The sequence below is a fragment of the Oncorhynchus clarkii genome, chromosome 24, assembly GCF_045791955.1.
Source record: "Oncorhynchus clarkii lewisi isolate Uvic-CL-2024 chromosome 24, UVic_Ocla_1.0, whole genome shotgun sequence".
Taxonomy (NCBI): Eukaryota; Metazoa; Chordata; class Actinopteri; order Salmoniformes; family Salmonidae; genus Oncorhynchus; species Oncorhynchus clarkii.
The window spans coordinates 41055647-41079646 of NC_092170.1; the positions used below are offsets into that span (position 1 = coordinate 41055647).

Sequence of the window (24000 nt, forward strand, 5' to 3'; positions counted from 1 at the left end):
CACTCACAACATTACCCTGTCTTCTCCCTGTTCTACCACTCACAACATTACCCTGTCTTCTCCCTGTTCTACCACTCACAACATTACCCTGTCTTCTCCCTGTTCTACCTCTCACAACATTACCCTGTCTTCTCCCTGTTCTACCTCTCACAACATTACCCTGTCTTCTCCCTGTTCTGTTCTCTCACAACATTACCCTGTCTTCTCCCTGTTCTGTTCTCTCACAACATTACCCTGTCTTCTCCCTGTTCTGTTCTCTCACAACGTTACCCTGTCTTCTCTCTGTTCTGTTCTCTCACAACACAACCCTGTCTTCTCCCTGTTCTGTTCTCTCACAACATTACCCTGTCTTCTCCCTGTTCTGTTCTCTCACAACACAACCCTGTCTCTCTCTGTTCTGTTCTCTCACAACATTACCCTGTCTTCTCCCTGTTCTGTTCTCACAACATTACCCTGTCTTCTCCCTGTTCTGTTCTCTCACAACATTACTCTGTCTTCTCCTTGTTCTACCTCTCACAACATTACCCTGTCTTCTCCCTGTTCTGTTCTCTCACAACATTACTCTGTCTTCTCCCTGTTCTGTTCTCTCACAACATTACCCTGTCTTCTCCCTGTTCTGTTCTCTCACAACATTACTCTGTCTTCTCCCTGTTCTGTTCTCTCACAACATTACTCTGTCTTCTCCCTGTTCTGTTCTCTCACAACATTACTCTGTCTTCTCCCTGTTCTGTTCTCTCACATCATTACCCTGTCTTCTCCCTGTTCTGTTCTCTCACAACATTACTCTGTCTTCTCCCTGTTCTGTTCTCTCACAACATTACCTTATAGACACGACTCCCTGACCCGACAAAACCAAACTAACTGCCTACTTCTCTTTCTTGCAGTGTGTTCAGAAGTCTGTCTGGCTCTCCTCTGGACTCACAAACAGTAACTGTTATATTCTGTGGTTTGGTGTGTTTTCTCTCCACAGGTGGAAAATGGAGGTGAATATATCTTGGAGACCATCGACTCGCTGCAAAAAAACTCCTGGGTGTCTGACATCCAGGACTGCATGGACCCTGGGTAAATGGAGGGATAAATATTTACTGTTCTCTAAGGAGGGAGGGAGGGAACAGCTCACAGTCAATTAATCACCCTGTAAGAGAGTTTTTGACAGATCCCCCCCCCCCCCCTCTCTCACACTATTTCACGCTGAGTTCTTCTGGTACAGTGAGTTTGTCTGTTCAGTCACGGCGTGTTTTTTGGACGGCCGTAAACAGACATACATTGTGTGTGTGTGTGTGTGTGTGTGTGTGTGTGTGTGTGTGTGTGTGTGTGTGTGTGTGTGTGTGTGTGGGTGGCACAGGGACAGTGGAGATGACATTGAGCTGGCGTCATGTCCCAACGGCCAGGCGTCTAAAGAGTTCTCCATGGTGGCCTCCTGCAGCTGTGAGCTTCTGTCAGAGGGTGAGACACACACACACACACACACACACACACACACACACACACACACACACTCGTAACCTCATACATTGCCTTTTGAGAGGAAATGGATGTGCTGTCAATCTGGCTGTGTAATGTTGTGTCGTGTTACGTAGAGTATGTTATGTTGTTTGTGTCCAGGTGTCCATCGTGTCCCTGACAGATCCTGTGGCTCAGCAGCAGCACTGTATAGCGCCCCCTCTGTCCACTGCAGAGAACTACCCTTCACCCAGCACCCTTCCCATGTTCCACTGGAGCGTTTCCTCCAGTGCCCAGAGGCCCAGGGGAAAAGTCCCGCCACAGGTAAGAGGAACTGTAGGCTCGGCTGGTAGGGAGCGCTTGCAATGGCAGGATAGTGTGTTCGATTCCCGGGTCCGCCCGAAACATCAACTGTACGCACGTATGACTGTCGTTTTTTGGGATAAAACCAGGTGTGAATGTAAATAAATAGCAGGGGATTAGGCCGTACCTGTAAACACCTGACAATTATTAAAACAAAATGTCAAGAAAACTGTCGGCCATTACACCACGTTATCATTACCGCTTGTCAGAGGCGTGACACGCGCGGACGGAATGGACTTGACAACGAGTGGCCTACTCTTCAAAACATAGAAGTTTGGCCAAGGCAGAGATGAGTTGCCCACATCGAGACACGGTCGGACTGCAGTGGACACGTTCAAGCCGGGCGGCAGGGTAGCCTAGTGGTTAGAGTGTAGAGGCGGCAGGGTAGCCTAGTGGTTAGAGTGTAGAGGAGGCAGGTAGCCTAGTGGTTAGAGTGTAGAGGCGGCAGGGTAGCCTAGTGGTTAGAGTGTAGAGGCGGCGGGGTAGCCTAGTGGTTAGAGCGTAGAGGCGGCAGGGTAGCCTAGTGGTTAGAGTGTAGAGGCGGCAGGGTAGCCTAGTGGTTAGAGTGTAGAGGCGGCAGGGTAGCCTAGTGGTTAGAGCGTAGAGGCGGCAGGGTAGCCTAGTGGTTAGAGTGTAGAGGCGGCAGGGTAGCCTAGTGGTTAGAGTGTAGAGGCGGCAGGGTAGCCTAGTGGTTAGAGTGTAGAGGCGGCAGGGTAGCCTAGTAGTTAGAGTGTAGAGGCGGCAGGGTAGCCTAGTGGTTAGTGTGTAGAGGCGGCAGGGTAGCCTAGTGGTTAGAGTGTAGAGGCGGCAGGGTAGCCTAGTGGTTAGAGTGTAGAGGCGGCAGGGTAGCCTAGTGGTTAGAGTGTAGAGGAGGCAGGGTAGCCTAGTGGTTAGAGTGTAGAGGCGGCAGGGTAGCCTAGTGGTTAGAGTGTAGAGGCGGCAGGGTAGCCTAGTGGTTAGAGTGTAGAGGCGGCAGGGTAGCCTAGTGGTTAGAGTGTAGAGGAGGCAGGTAGCCTAGTGGTTAGAGTGTAGAGGCGGCAGGGTAGCCTAGTGGTTAGAGTGTAGAGGCGGCAGGGTAGCCTAGTGGTTAGAGCGTAGAGGCGGCAGGGTAGCCTAGTGGTTAGAGTGTAGAGGCGGCAGGGTAGCCTAGTGGTTAGAGTGTAGAGGCGGCAGGGTAGCCTAGTGGTTAGAGTGTAGAGGCGGCAGGGTAGCCTAGTAGTTAGAGTGTAGAGGCGGCAGGGTAGCCTAGTGGTTAGAGTGTAGAGGCGGCAGGGTAGCCTAGTGGTTAGAGTGTAGAGGCGGCAGGGTAGCCTAGTGGTTAGAGTGTAGAGGCGGCAGGGTAGCCTAGTGGTTAGAGTGTAGAGGAGGCAGGGTAGCCTAGTGGTTAGAGTGTAGAGGAGGCAGGGTAGCCTAGTGGTTAGAGTGTAGAGGCGGCAGGGTAGCCTAGTGGTTAGAGTGTAGAGGCGGCAGGGTAGCCTAGTGGTTAGAGTGTAGAGGCGGCAGGGTAGCCTAGTGGTTAGAGTGTAGAGGCGGCAGGGTAGCCTAGTGGTTAGAGTGTAGAGGCGGCAGGGTAGCCTAGTGGTTAGAGTGTAGAGGCGGCAGGGTAGCCTAGTGGTTAGAGTGTAGAGGCGGCAGGGTAGCCTAGTGGTAGAGGCGGCAGGGTAGCCTAGTGGTTATAGTTTGAGGAGGCAGGGTAGCCTAGTGGTTAGAGTGTAGAGGCGGCAGGGTAGCCTAGTGGTTAGAGTGTAGAGGCGGCAGGGTAGCCTAGTGGTTAGAGTGTAGAGGAGGCAGGGTAGCCTAGTGGTTAGAGTGTAGAGGCGGCAGGGTAGCCTAGTGGTTAGAGTGTAGAGGCGGCAGGGTAGCCTAGTGGTTAGAGTGTAGAGGAGGCAGGGTAGCCTAGTGGTTAGAGTGTAGAGGCGGCAGGGTAGCCTAGTGGTTAGAGTGTAGAGGCGGCAGGGTAGCCTAGTGGTTAGAGTGTAGAGGAGGCAGGGTAGCCTAGTGGTTAGAGTGTAGAGGCGGCAGGGTAGCCTAGTGGTTAGAGTGTAGAGGCGGCAGGGTAGCCTAGTGGTTAGAGTGTAGAGGAGGCAGGGTAGCCTAGTGGTTAGAGTGTAGAGGCGGCAGGGTAGCCTAGTGGTTAGAGTGTAGAGGCGGCAGGGTAGCCTAGTGGTTAGAGTGTAGAGGAGGCAGGTAACCTAGTGGTTAGAGTGTAGAGGAGGCAGGGTAGCCTAGTGGTTAGAGTGTAGAGGAGGCAGGTAACCTAGTGGTTAGAGTGTAGAGGCGGCAGGGTAGCCTAGTGGTTAGAGTGTAGAGGCGGCAGGGTAGCCTAGTGGTTAGAGTGTAGAGGAGGCAGGTAACCTAGTGGTTAGAGTGTAGAGGAGGCAGGGTAGCCTAGTGGTTAGAGTGTAGAGGAGGCAGGTAACCTAGTGGTTAGAGTGTAGAGGAGGCAGGGTAGCCTAGTGGTTAGAGTGTAGAGGAGGCAGGTAACCTAGTGGTTAGAGTGTAGAGGAGGCAGGGTAGCCTAGTGGTTAGAGTGTAGAGGAGGCAGGGTAGCCTAGTGGTTAGAGTGTAGAGGCGGCAGGGTAGCCTAGTGGTTAGAGTGTAGAGGAGGCAGGGTAGCCTAGTGGTTAGAGTGTAGAGGAGGCAGGTAACCTAGTGGTTAGAGTGTAGAGGAGGCAGGGTAGCCTAGTGGTTAGAGTGTAGAGGAGGCAGGGTAGCCTAGTGGTTAGAGCGTAGAGGAGGCAGGTAACCTAGTGGTTAGAGTGTAGAGGAGGCAGGGTAGCCTTGTGGTTAGAGTGTAGAGGAGGCAGGTAACCTAGTGGTTAGAGTGTAGAGGAGGCAGGGTAGCCTAGTGGTTAGAGTGTAGAGGAGGCAGGGTAGCCTAGTGGTTAGAGTGTAGAGGCGGCAGGGTAGCCTAGTGGTTAGAGTGTAGAGGAGGCAGGGTAGCCTAGTGGTTAGAGTGTAGAGGAGGCAGGGTAGCCTAGTGGTTAGAGTGTAGAGGAGGCAGGGTAGCCTAGCATTCCACGGAAGGACCGGGTGTCTGCGGGTTTTTGTTGTTGTGGCTTTTACCTTTTCAATTAAGACCTAGACAACCAGGTGAGGGGAGTTCCTTACTAATTAGTGACCTTAATTCCTCAATCGAGCCCCCCCCCCCCCCTGACACTCGGCTCTTCGTGGAATCAGTTGGACACTTCTTATTGGTTAAGAGACTGAAGTCTCTTCCTGTTTGGAGGCTGGACATGTGTTACGAGTGGATGAACGCTGATAACCCTTGTTCTTCATGATGCTCTCTGCGCTTTTAACGGACCTCTGAGACAGTGCAGGTGCATTTATACGGAGACTTGATTACACACAGGTGGATTGTATTTATCATCATTAGTCATTTAGGTCAACATTGGATCATTCAGAGATCCTCACTGAACTTCTGGAGAGAGTTTGCTGCACTGAAAGTAAAGGGGCTGAATAATTTTGCACGCCCAATTTTTCAGTTTTTGATTTGTTAAAAAAGTGTGAAATATCCAATAAATGTCGTTCCACTTCATGATTGTGTCCCACTTGTTGATTCTTCACAAAAAAATACAGTTTTATATCTTTATGTTTGAAGCCTGAAATTTAGCAAAAGGTCGCAAAGTTCAAGGGGGCCGAATACTTTCGCAAGGCACTGTAGTTTGAAGAAGTCAGAGGGGGTGTGGTCCATCTTTACCATGTGATCTCACCTCTTTTTCTCCTCCCTTCAGGGGTTTCAGGTGAGGTAGCGACTGAGGCGGAGGCTGACCCCAGCCTGGCAACCTACCCATGGTTCCACGGGACGTTGTCACGCGTACGGGCGGCCCAACTGGTGCTGGCGGGCGGCGCTAGGAGCCACGGGCTGTTTGTGATTCGCCAAAGCGAGACGCGGCCGGGAGAGTACGTCCTCACCTTTAATTTCCAGGGCAAAGCTAAGGTGAGCCAATCACATGCAGGGCAACGCCAAGGTGAGCCAATCACATGCAGGGCAACGCCAAGGTGAGCCAATCACATACAGGGCAACGCCAAGGTGAGCCAATCACATACAGGGCAACGCCAAGGTGAGCTAATCACATACAGGGCAACGCCAAGGTGAGCCAATCACATACAGGGCAACGCCAAGGGGAGCTAATCACGTACAGGGCAACGCCAAGGTGAGCCAATCACATACAGGGCAACGCCAAGGTGAGCCAATTACTGGCGGCCTATCTCTTCTTCCTCCCCTTCATGAAACAGACAGACCGGTCTGTTACCATGCCCTCTGAGGCAGCAGGTCTGTTACCATGCCCTCTGGGGCAGCAGGTCTGTTACCATGCCCTCTGGGGCAGCAGGTCTGTTCCCATGCCCTCTGGGGCTGATGACAGCAGGTCTGTTCCCATGCCCTCTGAGACAGCAGGTCTGTTACCATTCCTTCTGGGGCAGCAGGTCTGTTACCATGCCCTCTGAGACAGCAGGTCTGTTACCATGCCCTCTGGGGCTGATGACAGCAGGTCTGTTACCATGCCCTCTGAGGCTGATGACAGCAGGTCTGTTACCATGCCCTCTGGGGCAGCAGGTCTGTTACCATGCCCTCTGGGGCAGCAGGTCTGTTACCATGCCCTCTGGGGCAGCAGGTCTGTTACCATGCCCTCTGGGGCTGATGACAGCAGGTCTGTTCCCATGCCCTCTAAGGCAGCAGGTCTGTTACCATGCCCTCTGGGGAAGCATGGCTGTTACCATGCCCTCTGAGGCAGCAGGTCTGTTACCATGCCCTCTGGGGCAGCAGGTCTGTTACCATGCCCTCTGGGGCAGCAGGTCTGTTACCATGCCCTCTGGGGCAGCAGGTCTGTTACCATGCCCTCTGGGGCTGATGGCAGCAGGTCTGTTACCATGCCATCTGAGGCTAATGACAGCAGGTCTGTTACCCTTCCCTCTGAGGCAGCAGGTTTGTTACCATGCCCTCTGAGGCAGCAGGTCTGTTACCATGCCCTCTGAGGCAGCAGGTCTGTTACCATGCCCTCTGAGGCTGATGACAGACAGGTCTGTTACCATGCCCTCTGAGGCTGATGACAGACAGGTCTGTTACCATGCCCTCTGGGGCTGATGACAGACAGGTCTGTTACCATGCCCTCTGAGGCTAATGACAGCAGGTCTGTTACCCTGCCCTCTGGGGCAGCAGGTCTGTTACCATGCCCTCTGGGGCTGATTGCAGCAGGTCTGTTACCATGCCCTCTGGGGCAGCAGGTCTGTTACCATGCCCTCTGGGGCTGATGACAGCAGGTCTGTTACCATGCCCTCTGGGGCAGCAGGTCTGTTACCATGCCCTCTGGGGCAGCAGGTCTGTTACCATGCCCTCTGAGGCAGCAGGTCTGTTACCATGCCCTCTGAGGCAGCAGGTCTGTTACCATGCCCTCTGAGGCAGCAGGTCTGTTACCATGCCCTCTGGGGCTGATGACAGACAGGTCTGTTACCATGCCCTCTGGGGCTGATGACAGACAGGTCTGTTCCCATGCCCTCTGAGGCTGATGACAGCAGGTCTGTTACCATGCCCTCTGGGGCAGCAGGTCTGTTACCATGCCCTCTGGGGCAGCAGGTCTGTTACCATGCCCTCTGGGGCTGATGACAGCAGGTCTGTTCCCATGCCCTCTAAGGCAGCAGGTCTGTTACCATGCCCTCTGGGGAAGCATGGCTGTTACCATGCCCTCTGAGGCAGCAGGTCTGTTCCCATGCCCTCTGAGGCTGATGTCGGCGTCAGTCTCAGGGAGTAAGGGCTCTTCTCCTTCGGTGTCAGTCTCAGGGAGTAAGGGCTCTTCTCTTTCGGTGTCAGTCTCAGGAAGTCAGGGCTCTTCTCCTTCGGTGTCAGTCTCAGGGAGTCAGGGCTCTTCTCCTTCGGTGTCAGTCTCAGGAAGTCAGGGCTCTTCTCCTTCGGTGTCAGTCTCAGGGAGTCAGGGCTCTTCTCCTTCGGTGTCAGTCTCAGGGAGTCAGGGCTCTTCTCCTTCGGTGTCAGTCTCAGGGAGTCAGGGCTCTTCTCCTCCGGTGTCAGTCTCAGAGAGTCAGGGCTCTTCTCCTTCGGTGTCAGTCTCAGGGAGTCAGGGCTCTTCTCCTTCGGTGTCAGTCTCAGGGAGTCAGGGCTCTTCTCCTTTGGTGTCAGTCTCAGGGAGTCAGGGCTCTTCTCCTCCGGTGTCAGTCTCAGAGAGTCAGGGCTCTTCTCCTTCGGTGTCAGTCTCAGGGAGTCAGGGCTCTTCTCCTTCGGCGTCAGTCTCAGGAAGTCAGGGCTCTTCTCCTTTGGTGTCAGTCTCAGGAAGTCAGGGCTCTTCTCCTTCGGTGTCAGTCTCAGGAAGTCAGGGCTCTTCTCCTTCGGTGTCAGTCTCAGGGAGTCAGGGCTCTTCTCCTTCGGTGTCAGTCTCAGGGAGTCAGGGCTCTTCTCCTCTCCTCCAGTGTCAGTCTTGGCATTCTGTGACTCTCCTCCAACAGTTCAGCATTATGTCCTGCTTGGATTTATTTTCTTATTCTTGGTGGATCTGTGTAACCTGAGGGAAATATGTGTCTCTAATATGGTCATACATTTGGCATTAGGTTAGGAAGTGCAGCTCAGTTCTCACTTCATTTTGTAGGCAGTGTGCACATAGCCTGTCTTCTCTTGAGAGCCAGGTCTTCCTACGGCGGCCTCTCTCTGAGTCTGTACATAGTCAAAGCTTTCCTTAAGTTTGTGTCAGTCACAGTGGTCTCTTTCTATGTCTCCCCCCTCTCTTTCTCTGTCCCCCCTCTCTTTCTCTGTCCCCCCCCTCTCTATCTCTCTCTCTCTCTGTCTCTCTCTCTCTCTGTCTCTCTCTCTGTCTCTGTCTCTCTGTCTCTCTCTCTCTCTCTGTCTCTCTGTCTCTCTCTCTGTCTCTCTCTCTCTGTCTCTCTCTGTCTATCTCTCTCTCTCTCTCTCTGTCTCTCTCTGTCTCTCTCTCTCTCTGTCTCTCTCTGTCTCTCTCTCTGTCTCTCTCTCCCTCTGTCTCTCTCTCTGTCTCTCTCTCTCTCTGTCTCTCTGTCTCCCTCTCTGTCTCTCTCTCTCTCTCTCTGTCTCTCTCTCTGTCTCTCTCTCTCTCTCTCTCTGTCTCTCTCTCTCTCTCTGTCTCTCTCTCTCTCTCTGTCTCTCTCTGTCTCTCTCTCGCTGTCTCTCTCTCTCTCTGTCTCTCTCTGTCTCTCTCTGTGTCTCTCTGTCTCTCTCTCTCTCTGTCTCTTTCAATCTCTCTCAATGTACAGTGTTAGAAGTGAAACTATATACTCAGTACAAAACATTAGGAACACCTGCTCTTTCCATGACACAGACTGACCAGGTGAATCCAGGTGAAAACTGTGACCCCTTATTGATGTCACCTGTTAAATCCACTTCAATCAATGTAGATGAAGGGGAGGAGACGGGTGGTTAAAGAATGATTTTTAAGCCTTGAGACAATTGAGACATGGATTGTGTATTTGTGCCACTCAGAGGGTGAATGGGGCAAGACTAAATATTTAAGCATCTTTGAAATATACTACTATGGTAGTCCCAGCACACCGGTTTGAGTTGTGTATCTGTGTGTGAATGTTTCCCGTGTTGTATCAAGAATGGTCCACTACCCAAAGGACATCCAGCTAACTGGACACAACTGTGGGGAGCATTGGAGTCAACATGAGCCAGCGTCCCTGTGGAACGCTTTCAACACCTTGTAGAGTCAACATGGGCCAGCATCCCTGTGGAACACTTTAGACACCTTGTAGAGTCCACCTTGTTCTGAGGGAGGAGACAACTCATTATTAGGAAGGTGTTCTGAGGGAGGAGACAACTCATTATTAGGAAGGTGTTCTGAGGGAGGAGACAACTCATTATTAGGAAGGTGTTCTGAGGGAGGATACAACTCATTATTAGGAAGGTGTTCTGAGGGAGGAGACAACTCATTATTAGGAAGGTGTTCTGAGGGGAGGAGACAACTCATTATTAGGAAGGTGTTCTGAGGGAGGAGACAACTCATTATTAGGAAGGTGTTCTGAGGGGAGGAGACAACTCATTATTAGGAAGGTGTTCTGAGGGAGGAGACAACTCATTATTAGGAAGGTGTTCTGAGGGAGGAGACAACTCATTATTAGGAAGGTGTTCTGAGGGAGGAGACAACTCATTATTAGGAAGGTGTTCTGAGGGAGGAGACAACTCATTATTAGGAAGGTGTTCTGAGGGAGGAGACAACTCATTATTAGGAAGGTGTTCTGAGGGAGGAGACAACTCATTATTAGGAAGGTGTTCTGAGGGAGGAGACAACTCATTATTAGGAAGGTGTTCTGAGGGAGGAGACAACTCATTATTAGGAAGGTGTTCTGAGGGAGGAGACAACTCATTATTAGGAAGGTGTTCTGAGGGGAGGAGACAACTCATTATTAGGAAGGTGTTCTGAGGGAGGAGACAACTCATTATTAGGAAGGTGTTCTGAGGGGAGGAGACAACTCATTATTAGGAAGGTGTTCTGAGGGAGGAGACAACTCATTATTAGGAAGGTGTTCTGAGGGAGGAGACAACTCATTATTAGGAAGGTGTTCTGAGGGGAGGAGACAACTCATTATTAGGAAGGTGTTCTGAGGGAGGAGACAACTCATTATTAGGAAGGTGTTCTGAGGGGAGGAGACAACTCATTATTAGGAAGGTTTTCTGAGGGAGGAGACAACTCATTATTAGGAAGGTGTTCTGAGGGAGGAGACAACTCATTATTAGGAAGGTGTTCTGAGGGGAGGAGACAACTCATTATTAGGAAGGTGTTCTGAGGGAGGAGACAACTCATTATTAGGAAGGTGTTCTGAGGGAGGAGACAACTCATTATTAGGAAGGTGTTCTGAGCGGAGGAGACAACTCATTATTAGGAAGGTGTTCTGAGGGAGGAGACAACTCATTATTAGGAAGGTGTTCTGAGGGAGGAGACAACTCATTATTAGGAAGGTGTTCTGAGGGAGGAGACAACTCATTATTAGGAAGGTGTTCTGAGGGAGGGATAACTCATTATTAGGAAGGTGTTCTGAGGGGAGGAGACAACTCATTATTAGGAAGGTGTTCTGAGGGAGGAGACAACTCATTATTAGGAAGGTGTTCTGAGGGGAGGACACAACTCATTATTAGGAAGGTGTTCTGAGGGAGGAGACAACTCATTATTAGGAAGGTGTTCTGAGGGGAGGAGACAACTCATTATTAGGAAGGTGTTCTGAGGGGAGGAGACAACTCATTATTAGGAAGGTGTTCTGAGGGAGGAGACAACTCATTATTAGGAAGGTGTTCTGAGGGAGGAGACAACTCATTATTAGGAAGGTGTTCTGAGGGGAGGAGACAACTCATTATTAGGAAGGTGTTCTGAGGGAGGAGACAACTCATTATTAGGAAGGTGTTCTGAGGGGAGGAGACAACTCATTATTAGGAAGGTGTTCTGAGGGAGGAGACAACTCATTATTAGGAAGGTGTTCTGAGGGAGGAGACAACTCATTATTAGGAAGGTGTTCTGAGGGGAGGAGACAACTCATTATTAGGAAGGTGTTCTGAGGGAGGAGCCAACTCATTATTAGGAAGGTGTTCTGAGGGGAGGAGACAACTAATTATTAGGAAGGTGTTCTGAGGGAGGAGACAACTCATTATTAGGAAGGTGTTCTGAGGGGAGGAGACAACTCATTATTAGGAAGGTGTTCTGAGGGAGGAGACAACTCATTATTAGGAAGGTGTTCTGAGGGGAGGAGACAACTCATTATTAGGAAGGTGTTCTGAGGGAGGAGACAACTCATTATTAGGAAGGTGTTCTGAGGGGAGGAGACAACTCATTATTAGGAAGGTATTCTGAGGGAGGAGACAACTCATTATTAGGAAGGTGTTCTGAGGGAGGGACAACTCATTATTAGGAAGGTGTTCTGAGGGAGGAGACAACTCATTATTAGGAAGGTGTTCTGAGGGAGGAGACAACTCATTATTAGGAAGGTGTTCTGAGGGAGGAGACAACTCATTATTAGGAAGGTGTTCTGAGGGGAGGAGACAACTCATTATTAGGAAGGTGTTCTGAGGGAGGAGACAACTCATTATTAGGAAGGTGTTCTGAGGGGAGGAGACAACTCATTATTAGGAAGGTGTTCTGAGGGAGGAGACAACTCATTATTAGGAAGGTGTTCTGAGGGGAGGAGACAACTCATTATTAGGAAGGTGTTCTGAGGGAGGAGACAAATCATTATTAGGAATGTGTTCTGAGGGAGGAGACACCTCATTATTAGGAAGGTGTTCTGAGGGGAGGAGACAACTCATTATTAGGAAGGTGTTCTGAGGGAGGAGACAAATCATTATTAGGAAGGTGTTCTGAGGGAGGGACAACTCATTATTAGGAAGGTGTTCTGAGTGAGGAGACAACTCATCATTAGGAAGGTGTTCTGAGGGAGGAGACAACTCATTATTAGGAAGGTGTTCTGAGGGGAGGAGACAACTCATTATTAGGAAGGTGTTCTGAGGGGAGGAGACAACTCATTATTAGGAAGGTGTTCTGAGGGAGGAGACAACTCATTATTAGGAAGGTGTTCTGAGGGGAGGAGACAACTCATTATTAGGAAGGTGTTCTAAGGGAGGAGACAACTCATTATTAGGAAGGTGTTCTGAGGGGAGGAGACAACTCATTATTAGGAAGGTGTTCTGAAGGAGGAGACAACTCATTATTAGGAAGGTGTTCTGAGGGGAGGAGACAACTCATTATTAGGAAGGTGTTCTGAGGGAGGAGACAAATCATTATTAGGAATGTGTTCTGAGGGAGGAGACACCTCATTATTAGGAAGGTGTTCTGAGGGGAGGAGACAACTCATTATTAGGAAGGTGTTCTGAGGGAGGAGACAAATCATTATTAGGAAGGTGTTCTGAGGGAGGGACAACTCATTATTAGGAAGGTGTTCTGAGTGAGGAGACAACTCATCATTAGGAAGGTGTTCTGAGGGAGGAGACAACTCATTATTAGGAAGGTGTTCTGAGGGGAGGAGACAACTCATTATTAGGAAGGTGTTCTGAGGGGAGGAGACAACTCATTATTAGGAAGGTGTTCTGAGGGAGGAGACAACTCATTATTAGGAAGGTGTTCTGAGGGGAGGAGACAACTCATTATTAGGAAGGTGTTCTAAGGGAGGAGACAACTCATTATTAGGAAGGTGTTCTGAGGGGAGGAGACAACTCATTATTAGGAAGGTGTTCTGAAGGAGGAGACAACTCATTATTAGGAAGGTGTTCTGAGGGGAGGAGACAACTCATTATTAGGAAGGTGTTCTGAGGGAGGAGACAACTCATTATTAGGAAGGTGTTCTGAGGGGAGGAGACAACTCATTTTTAGGAAGGTGTTCTGAGGGAGGAGACAACTCATTATTAGGAAGGTGTTCTGAGGGAGGGACAACTCATTATTAGGAAGGTGTTCTGAGGGAGGAGACAACTCATTATTAGGAAGGTGTTCTGAGGGAGGAGTCAACTCATTATTAGGAAGGTGTTCTGAGGGAGGAGACAACTCATTATTAGGAAGGTGTTCTGAGGGGAGGAGACAACTCATTATTAGGAAGGTGTTCTGAGGGAGGAGACAACTCATTATTAGGAAGGTGTTCTGAGGGGAGGAGACAACTCATTATTAGGAAGGTGTTCTGAGGGAGGAGACAACTCATTATTAGGAAGGTGTTCTGAGGGGAGGAGACAACTCATTATTAGGAAGGTGTTCTGAGGGAGGAGACAACTCATTATTAGGAAGGTGTTCTGAGGGGAGGAGACAACTCATTATTAGGAAGGTGTTCTGAGGGAGGAGACAACTCATTATTAGGAAGGTGTTCTGAGGGGAGGAGACAACTCATTATTAGGAAGGTGTTCTGAGGGAGGAGACAACTCATTATTAGGAAGGTGTTCTGAGGGAGGGACAACTCATTATTAGGAAGGTGTTCTGAGGGAGGAGACAACTCATTATTAGGAAGGTGTTCTGAGGGAGGAGACAACTCATTATTAGGAAGGTGTTCTGAGGGACGAGACAACTCATTATTAGGAAGGTGTTCTGAGGGGAGGAGACAACTCATTATTAGGAAGGTGTTCTGAGGGAGGAGACAACTCATTATTAGGAAGGTGTTCTGAGGGGAGGAGACAACTCATTATTAGGAAGGTGTTCTGAGGGAGGAGAAACCTCATTATTAGGAAGGTGTTCTGAGGGGAGGAGACAACTCATTATTAGGAAGGTGTTCTGAGGGAGGAGACAACTCATTATTAGGAAGGTGTTCTGAGGGGAGGAGACAACTCATTATTAGGAAGGTGTTCTGAGGGAGGAGACAACTCATTATTAGGAAGGTGTTCTGAGGGGAGGAGACAACTCATTATTAGGAATGTGTTCTGAGGGAGGAGACAACTCATTATTAGGAAGGTGTTCTGAGGGGAGGAGACAACTCATTATTAGGAAGGTGTTCTGAGGGAGGAGTCAACTCATTATTAGGAAGGTGTTCTGAAGGAGGGACAACTCATTATTAGGAAGGTGTTCTGAGGGAGGAGACAACTCATTATTAGGAAGGTGTTCTGAGGGAGGAGACAACTCATTATTAGGAAGGTGTTCTGAGGGGAGGAGACAACTCATTATTAGGAAGGTGTTCTGAGGGGAGGAGACAACTCATTATTAGGAAGGTGTTCTGAGGGAGGAGACAACTCATTATTAGGAAGGTGTTCTGAGGGGAGGAGACAACTCATTATTAGGAAGGTGTTCTGAGGGAGGAGACAACTCATTATTAGGAAGGTGTTCTGAGGGAGGAGACAACTCATTATTAGGAAGGTGTTCTGAGGGAGGAGACAACTCATTATTAGGAAGGTGTTCTGAGGGGAGGAGACAACTCATTATTAGGAAGGTGTTCTGAGGGAGGAGACAACTCATTATTAGGAAGGTGTTCTGAGGGAGGAGACAACTCATTATTAGGAAGGTGTTCTGAGGGGAGGAGACAACTCATTATTAGGAAGGTGTTCTGGGGGAGGAGCCAACTCATTATTAGGAAGGTGTTCTGAGGGGAGGAGACAACTAATTATTAGGAAGGTGTTCTGAGGGAGGAGACAACTCATTATTAGGAAGGTGTTCTGAGGGGAGGAGACAACTCATTATTAGGAAGGTGTTCTGAGGGAGGAGACAACTCATTATTAGGAAGGTGTTCTGAGGGGAGGAGACAACTCATTATTAGGAAGGTGTTCTGAGGGAGGAGACAACTCATTATTAGGAAGGTGTTCTGAGGGAGGGACAACTCATTATTAGGAAGGTGTTCTGAGGGAGGAGACAACTCATTATTAGGAAGGTGTTCTGAGGGAGGAGACAACTCATTATTAGGAAGGTGTTCTGAGGGAGGAGACAACTCATTATTAGGAAGGTGTTCTGAGGGGAGGAGACAACTCATTATTAGGAAGGTGTTCTGAGGGAGGAGACAACTCATTATTAGGAAGGTGTTCTGAGGGGAGGAGACAACTCATTATTAGGAAGGTGTTCTGAGGGAGGAGACAACTCATTATTAGGAAGGTGTTCTGAGGGGAGGAGACAACTCATTATTAGGAAGGTGTTCTGAGGGAGGAGACAACTCATTATTAGGAAGGTGTTCTGAGGGGAGGAGACAACTCATTATTAGGAAGGTGTTCTGAGGGAGGAGACAACTCATTATTAGGAAGGTGTTCTGAGGGGAGGAGACAACTCATTATTAGGAAGGTGTTCTGAGGGTGGAGACAACTCATTATTAGGAAGGTGTTCTGAGGGAGGGACAACTCATTATTAGGAAGGTGTTCTGAGGGAGGGGACAAACTCATTATTAGGAAGGTGTTCTGACGGAGGAGACAACTCATTATTAGGAAGGTGTTCTGAGGGAGGAGACAACTCATTATTAGGAAGGTGTTCTGAGGGGAGGAGACAACTCATTATTAGGAAGGTGTTCTGAGGGAGGAGACAACTCATTATTAGGAAGGTGTTCTGAGGGAGGAGACAACTCAGTATTAGGAAGGTGTTCTGAGGGAGGAGACAACTCATTATTAGGAAGGTGTTCTGAGGGGAGGAGACAACTCATTATTAGGAAGGTGTTCTGAGGGAGGAGACAACTCATTATTAGGAAGGTGTTCTGAGGGGAGGAGACAACTCATTATTAGGAAGGTGTTCTGAGGGAGGAGACAACTCATTATTAGGAAGGTGTTCTGAGGGGAGGAGACAACTCATTATTAGGAAGGTGTTCTGAGGGAGGAGACAACTCATTATTAGGAAGGTGTTCTGAGGGGAGGAGACAACTCATTATTAGGAATGTGTTCTGAGGGAGGAGACAACTCATTATTAGGAAGGTGTTCTGAGGGGAGGAGACAACTCATTATTAGGAAGGTGTTCTGAGGGAGGAGACAAATCATTATTAGGAAGGTGTTCTGAGGGAGGGACAACTCATTATTAGGAAGGTGTTCTGAGTGAGGAGACAACTCATCATTAGGAAGGTGTTCTGAGGGAGGAGACAACTCATTATTAGGAAGGTGTTCTGAGGGGAGGAGACAACTCATTATTAGGAAGGTGTTCTGAGGGGAGGAGACAACTCATTATTAGGAAGGTGTTCTGAGGGAGGAGACAACTCATTATTAGGAAGGTGTTCTGAGGGGAGGAGACAACTCATTATTAGGAAGGTGTTCTGAGGGAGGAGACAACTCATTATTAGGAAGGTGTTCTGAGGGGAGGAGACAACTCATTATTAGGAAGGTGTTCTGAGGGGAGGAGACAACTCATTATTAGGAAGGTGTTCTGAGGGGATGAGACAACTCATTATTAGGAAGGTGTTCTGAGGGAGGAGACAACTCATTATTAGGAAGGTGTTCTGAGGGAGGAGACAACTCATTATTAGGAAGGTGTTCTGAGGGAGGAGACAACTCATTATTAGGAAGGTGTTCTGAGGGGATGAGACAACTCATTATTAGGAAGGTGTTCTGAGGGAGGAGACAACTCATTATTAGGAAGGTGTTCTGAGGGAGGAGACAACTCATTATTAGGAAGGTGTTCTGAGGGAGGAGACAACTCATTATTAGGAAGGTGTTCTGAGGAAGGAGACAACTCATTATTAGGAAGGTGTTCTGAGGGGAGGAGACAACTCATTATTAGGAAGGTGTTCTGAGGGAGGAGACAACTCATTATTAGGAAGGTGTTCTGAGGGGAGGAGACAACTCATTATTAGGAAGGTGTTCTGAGGGAGGAGACAACTCATTATTAGGAAGGTGTTCTGAGGGAGGAGACAACTCAGTATTAGGAAGGTGTTCTGAGGGAGGAGACAACTCATTATTAGGAAGGTGTTCTGAGGGGAGGAGACAACTCATTATTAGGAAGGTGTTCTGAGGGAGGAGACAACTCATTATTAGGAAGGTGTTCTGAGGGGAGGAGACAACTCATTATTAGGAAGGTGTTCTGAGGGAGGAGACAACTCATTATTAGGAAGGTGTTCTGAGGGGAGGAGACAACTCATTATTAGGAAGGTGTTCTGAGGGAGGAGACAACTCATTATTAGGAAGGTGTTCTGAGGGGAAGAGACAACTCATTATTAGGAATGTGTTCTGAGGGAGGAGACAACTCATTATTAGGAAGGTGTTCTGAGGGGAGGAGACAACTCATTATTAGGAAGGTGTTCTGAGGGAGGAGACAAATCATTATTAGGAAGGTGTTCTGAGGGGAGGAGACAACTCATTATTAGGAAGGTGTTCTGAGGGAGGAGACAACTCATTATTAGGAAGGTGTTCTGAGGGGAGGAGACAACTCATTATTAGGAAGGTGTTCTGAGGGAGGAGACAACTCATTATTAGGAAGGTGTTCTGAGGGGAGGAGACAACTCATTATTAGGAAGGTGTTCTGAGGGAGGAGACAACTCATTATTAGGAAGGTGTTCTGAGGGGAGGAGACAACTCATTATTAGGAAGGTGTTCTGAGGGAGGAGACAACTCATTATTAGGAAGGTGTTCTGAGGGGAGGAGACAACTCATTATTAGGAAGGTGTTCTGAGGGTGGAGACAACTCATTATTAGGAAGGTGTTCTGAGGGAGGGACAACTCATTATTAGGAAGGTGTTCTGAGGGAGGAGACAAACTCATTATTAGGAAGGTGTTCTGACGGAGGAGACAACTCATTATTAGGAAGGTGTTCTGAGGGAGGAGACAACTCATTATTAGGAAGGTGTTCTGAGGGGAGGAGACAACTCATTATTAGGAAGGTGTTCTGAGGGAGGAGACAACTCATTATTAGGAAGGTGTTCTGAGGGAGGAGACAACTCAGTATTAGGAAGGTGTTCTGAGGGAGGAGACAACTCATTATTAGGAAGGTGTTCTGAGGGGAGGAGACAACTCATTATTAGGAAGGTGTTCTGAGGGAGGAGACAACTCATTATTAGGAAGGTGTTCTGAGGGGAGGAGACAACTCATTATTAGGAAGGTGTTCTGAGGGAGGAGACAACTCATTATTAGGAAGGTGTTCTGAGGGAGGAGACAACTCATTATTAGGAAGGTGTTCTGAGGGGAGGAGACAACTCATTATTAGGAAGGTGTTCTGAGGGGAGGAGACAACTCATTATTAGGAATGTGTTCTGAGGGAGAAGACAACTCATTATTAGGAAGGTGTTCTGAGGGGAGGAGACAACTCATTATTAGGAAGGTGTTCTGAGGGAGGAGTCAACTCATTATTAGGAAGGTGTTCTGAAGGAGGGACAACTCATTATTAGGAAGGTGTTCTGAGGGAGGAGACAACTCATTATTAGGAAGGTGTTCTGAGGGAGGAGACAACTCATTATTAGGAAGGTGTTCTGAGGGGAGGAGACAACTCATTATTAGGAAGGTGTTCTGAGGGAGGGACAACTCATTATTAGGAAGGTGTTCTGAGGGAGGGGACAAACTCATTATTAGGAAGGTGTTCTGACGGAGGAGACAACTCATTATTAGGAAGGTGTTCTGAGGGAGGAGACAACTCATTATTAGGAAGGTGTTCTGAGGGGAGGAGACAACTCATTATTAGGAAGGTGTTCTGAGGGAGGAGACAACTCATTATTAGGAAGGTGTTCTGAGGGAGGAGACAACTCAGTATTAGGAAGGTGTTCTGAGGGAGGAGACAACTCATTATTAGGAAGGTGTTCTGAGGGGAGGAGACAACTCATTATTAGGAAGGTGTTCTGAGGGAGGAGACAACTCATTATTAGGAAGGTGTTCTGAGGGGAGGAGACAACTCATTATTAGGAAGGTGTTCTGAGGGAGGAGACAACTCATTATTAGGAAGGTGTTCTGAGGGGAGGAGACAACTCATTATTAGGAATGTGTTCTGAGGGAGGAGACAACTCATTATTAGGAAGGTGTTCTGAGGGGAGGAGACAACTCATTATTAGGAAGGTGTTCTGAGGGAGGAGACAAATCATTATTAGGAAGGTGTTCTGAGGGAGGGACAACTCATTATTAGGAAGGTGTTCTGAGTGAGGAGACAACTCATCATTAGGAAGGTGTTCTGAGGGAGGAGACAACTCATTATTAGGAAGGTGTTCTGAGGGGAGGAGACAACTCATTATTAGGAAGGTGTTCTGAGGGGAGGAGACAACTCATTATTAGGAAGGTGTTCTGAGGGAGGAGACAACTCATTATTAGGAAGGTGTTCTGAGGGGAGGAGACAACTCATTATTAGGAAGGTGTTCTGAGGGAGGAGACAACTCATTATTAGGAAGGTGTTCTGAGGGGAGGAGACAACTCATTATTAGGAAGGTGTTCTGAGGGGAGGAGACAACTCATTATTAGGAAGGTGTTCTGAGGGGATGAGACAACTCATTATTAGGAAGGTGTTCTGAGGGAGGAGACAACTCATTATTAGGAAGGTGTTCTGAGGGAGGAGACAACTCATTATTAGGAAGGTGTTCTGAGGGAGGAGACAACTCATTATTAGGAAGGTGTTCTGAGGGGATGAGACAACTCATTATTAGGAAGGTGTTCTGAGGGAGGAGACAACTCATTATTAGGAAGGTGTTCTGAGGGAGGAGACAACTCATTATTAGGAAGGTGTTCTGAGGGAGGAGACAACTCATTATTAGGAAGGTGTTCTGAGGGGAGGAGACAACTCATTATTAGGAAGGTGTTCTGAGGGAGGAGACAACTCATTATTAGGAAGGTGTTCTGAGGGAGGAGACAACTCAGTATTAGGAAGGTGTTCTGAGGGAGGAGACAACTCATTATTAGGAAGGTGTTCTGAGGGGAGGAGACAACTCATTATTAGGAAGGTGTTCTGAGGGAGGAGACAACTCATTATTAGGAAGGTGTTCTGAGGGGAGGAGACAACTCATTATTAGGAAGGTGTTCTGAGGGAGGAGACAACTCATTATTAGGAAGGTGTTCTGAGGGGAGGAGACAACTCATTATTAGGAAGGTGTTCTGAGGGAGGAGACAACTCATTATTAGGAAGGTGTTCTGAGGGGAAGAGACAACTCATTATTAGGAATGTGTTCTGAGGGAGGAGACAACTCATTATTAGGAAGGTGTTCTGAGGGGAGGAGACAACTCATTATTAGGAAGGTGTTCTGAGGGAGGAGACAAATCATTATTAGGAAGGTGTTCTGAGGGGAGGAGACAACTCATTATTAGGAAGGTGTTCTGAGGGAGGAGACAACTCATTATTAGGAAGGTGTTCTGAGGGGAGGAGACAACTCATTATTAGGAAGGTGTTCTGAGGGAGGAGACAACTCATTATTAGGAAGGTGTTCTGAGGGGAGGAGACAACTCATTATTAGGAAGGTGTTCTGAGGGAGGAGACAACTCATTATTAGGAAGGTGTTCTGAGGGGAGGAGACAACTCATTATTAGGAAGGTGTTCTGAGGGAGGAGACAACTCATTATTAGGAAGGTGTTCTGAGGGGAGGAGACAACTCATTATTAGGAAGGTGTTCTGAGGGTGGAGACAACTCATTATTAGGAAGGTGTTCTGAGGGAGGGACAACTCATTATTAGGAAGGTGTTCTGAGGGAGGAGACAAACTCATTATTAGGAAGGTGTTCTGACGGAGGAGACAACTCATTATTAGGAAGGTGTTCTGAGGGAGGAGACAACTCATTATTAGGAAGGTGTTCTGAGGGGAGGAGACAACTCATTATTAGGAAGGTGTTCTGAGGGAGGAGACAACTCATTATTAGGAAGGTGTTCTGAGGGAGGAGACAACTCAGTATTAGGAAGGTGTTCTGAGGGAGGAGACAACTCATTATTAGGAAGGTGTTCTGAGGGGAGGAGACAACTCATTATTAGGAAGGTGTTCTGAGGGAGGAGACAACTCATTATTAGGAAGGTGTTCTGAGGGGAGGAGACAACTCATTATTAGGAAGGTGTTCTGAGGGAGGAGACAACTCATTATTAGGAAGGTGTTCTGAGGGAGGAGACAACTCATTATTAGGAAGGTGTTCTGAGGGGAGGAGACAACTCATTATTAGGAAGGTGTTCTGAGGGGAGGAGACAACTCATTATTAGGAATGTGTTCTGAGGGAGAAGACAACTCATTATTAGGAAGGTGTTCTGAGGGGAGGAGACAACTCATTATTAGGAAGGTGTTCTGAGGGAGGAGTCAACTCATTATTAGGAAGGTGTTCTGAAGGAGGGACAACTCATTATTAGGAAGGTGTTCTGAGGGAGGAGACAACTCATTATTAGGAAGGTGTTCTGAGGGAGGAGACAACTCATTATTAGGAAGGTGTTCTGAGGGGAGGAGACAACTCATTATTAGGAAGGTGTTCTGAGGGGAGGAGACAACTCATTATTAGGAAGGTGTTCTGAGGGAGGAGACAACTCATTATTAGGAAGGTGTTCTGAGGGGAGGAGACAACTCATTATTAGGAAGGTGTTCTGAGGGAGGAGACAACTCATTATTAGGAAGGTGTTCTGAGGGAGGAGACAACTCATTATTAGGAAGGTGTTCTGAGGGAGGAGACAACTCATTATTAGGAAGGTGTTCTGAGGGGAGGAGACAACTCATTATTAGGAAGGTGTTCTGAGGGGAGGAGACAACTCATTATTAGGAAGGTGTTCTGAGGGGATGAGACAACTCATTATTAGGAAGGTGTTCTGAGGGAGGAGACAACTCATTATTAGGAAGGTGTTCTGAGGGAGGAGACAACTCATTATTAGGAAGGTGTTCTGAGGGAGGAGACAACTCATTATTAGGAAGGTGTTCTGAGGGGATGAGACAACTCATTATTAGGAAGGTGTTCTGAGGGAGGAGACAACTCATTATTAGGAAGGTGTTCTGAGGGAGGAGACAACTCATTATTAGGAAGGTGTTCTGAGGGAGGAGACAACTCATTATTAGGAAGGTGTTCTGAGGGGAGGAGACAACTCATTATTAGGAAGGTGTTCTGAGGGAGGAGACAACTCATTATTAGGAAGGTGTTCTGAGGGAGGAGACAACTCATTATTAGGAAGGTGTTCTGAGGGAGGAGACAACTCATTATTAGGAAGGTGTTCTGAGGGGAGGAGACAACTCATTATTAGGAAGGTGTTCTGAGGGAGGAGACAACTCATTATTAGGAAGGTGTTCTGAGGGGAGGAGACAACTCATTATTAGGAAGGTGTTCTGAGGGTGGAGACAACTCATTATTAGGAAGGTGTTCTGAGGGAGGGACAACTCATTATTAGGAAGGTGTTCTGAGGGAGGAGACAAACTCATTATTAGGAAGGTGTTCTGACGGAGGAGACAACTCATTATTAGGAAGGTGTTCTGAGGGAGGAGACAACTCATTATTAGGAAGGTGTTCTGAGGGGAGGAGACAACTCATTATTAGGAAGGTGTTCTGAGGGAGGAGACAACTCATTATTAGGAAGGTGTTCTGAGGGAGGAGACAACTCAGTATTAGGAAGGTGTTCTGAGGGAGGAGACAACTCATTATTAGGAAGGTGTTCTGAGGGGAGGAGACAACTCATTATTAGGAAGGTGTTCTGAGGGAGGAGACAACTCATTATTAGGAAGGTGTTCTGAGGGGAGGAGACAACTCATTATTAGGAAGGTGTTCTGAGGGAGGAGACAACTCATTATTAGGAAGGTGTTCTGAGGGGAGGAGACAACTCATTATTAGGAAGGTGTTCTGAGGGAGGAGACAACTCATTATTAGGAAGGTGTTCTGAGGGGAGGAGACAACTCATTATTAGGAATGTGTTCTGAGGGAGGAGACAACTCATTATTAGGAAGGTGTTCTGAGGGGAGGAGACAACTCATTATTAGGAAGGTGTTCTGAGGGAGGAGACAAATCATTATTAGGAAGGTGTTCTGAGGGGAGGAGACAACTCATTATTAGGAAGGTGTTCTGAGGGAGGAGACAACTCATTATTAGGAAGGTGTTCTGAGGGGAGGAGACAACTCATTATTAGGAAGGTGTTCTGAGGGAGGAGAAAACTCATTATTAGGAAGGTGTTCTGAGGGGAGGAGACAACTCATTATTAGGAAGGTGTTCTGAGGGAGGAGACAACTCATTATTAGGAAGGTGTTCTGAGGGGAGGAGACAACTCATTATTAGGAAGGTGTTCTGAGGGAGGAGACAACTCATTATTAGGAAGGTGTTCTGAGGGTGGAGACAACTCATTATTAGGAAGGTGTTCTTAGGGAGGGACAACTCATTATTAGGAAGGTGTTCTGAGGGAGGAGACAAACTCATTATTAGGAAGGTGTTCTGACGGAGGAGACAACTCATTATTAGGAAGGTGTTCTGAGGGAGGAGACAACTCATTATTAGGAAGGTGTTCTGAGGGGAGGAGACAACTCATTATTAGGAAGGTGTTCTGAGGGAGGAGACAACTCATTATTAGGAAGGTGTTCTGAGGGAGGAGACAACTCAGTATTAGGAAGGTGTTCTGAGGGAGGAGACAACTCATTATTAGGAAGGTGTTCTGAGGGGAGGAGACAACTCATTATTAGGAAGGTGTTCTGAGGGAGGAGACAACTCATTATTAGGAAGGTGTTCTGAGGGGAGGAGACAACTCATTATTAGGAAGGTGTTCTGAGGGAGGAGACAACTCATTATTAGGAAGGTGTTCTGAGGGGAGGAGACAACTCATTATTAGGAAGGTGTTCTGAGGGAGGAGACAACTCATTATTAGGAAGGTGTTCTGAGGGGAGGAGACAACTCATTATTAGGAATGTGTTCTGAGGGAGGAGACAACTCATTATTAGGAAGGTGTTCTGAGGGGAGGAGACAACTCATTAT

At 48.0% G+C, this 24000-nt stretch overlaps 1 protein-coding gene across 3 annotated transcripts in view; it reads left to right on the plus strand.

The window, feature by feature from the left end:
- LOC139382518 (SH2B adapter protein 2) overlaps window positions 1-24000 on the plus strand; it is a 65737-nt gene that overhangs the window by 31427 nt on the left and 10310 nt on the right. For all 3 annotated transcript variants that reach the window (XM_071126609.1, XM_071126610.1, XM_071126612.1), the window contains exons 4-7: window positions 971-1062; window positions 1346-1446; window positions 1606-1767; window positions 5541-5746. In XM_071126609.1, the coding sequence (XP_070982710.1) occupies window positions 971-1062; window positions 1346-1446; window positions 1606-1767; window positions 5541-5746 (561 nt within the window). The remainder of the gene's footprint in view (window positions 1-970; window positions 1063-1345; window positions 1447-1605; window positions 1768-5540; window positions 5747-24000) is intronic.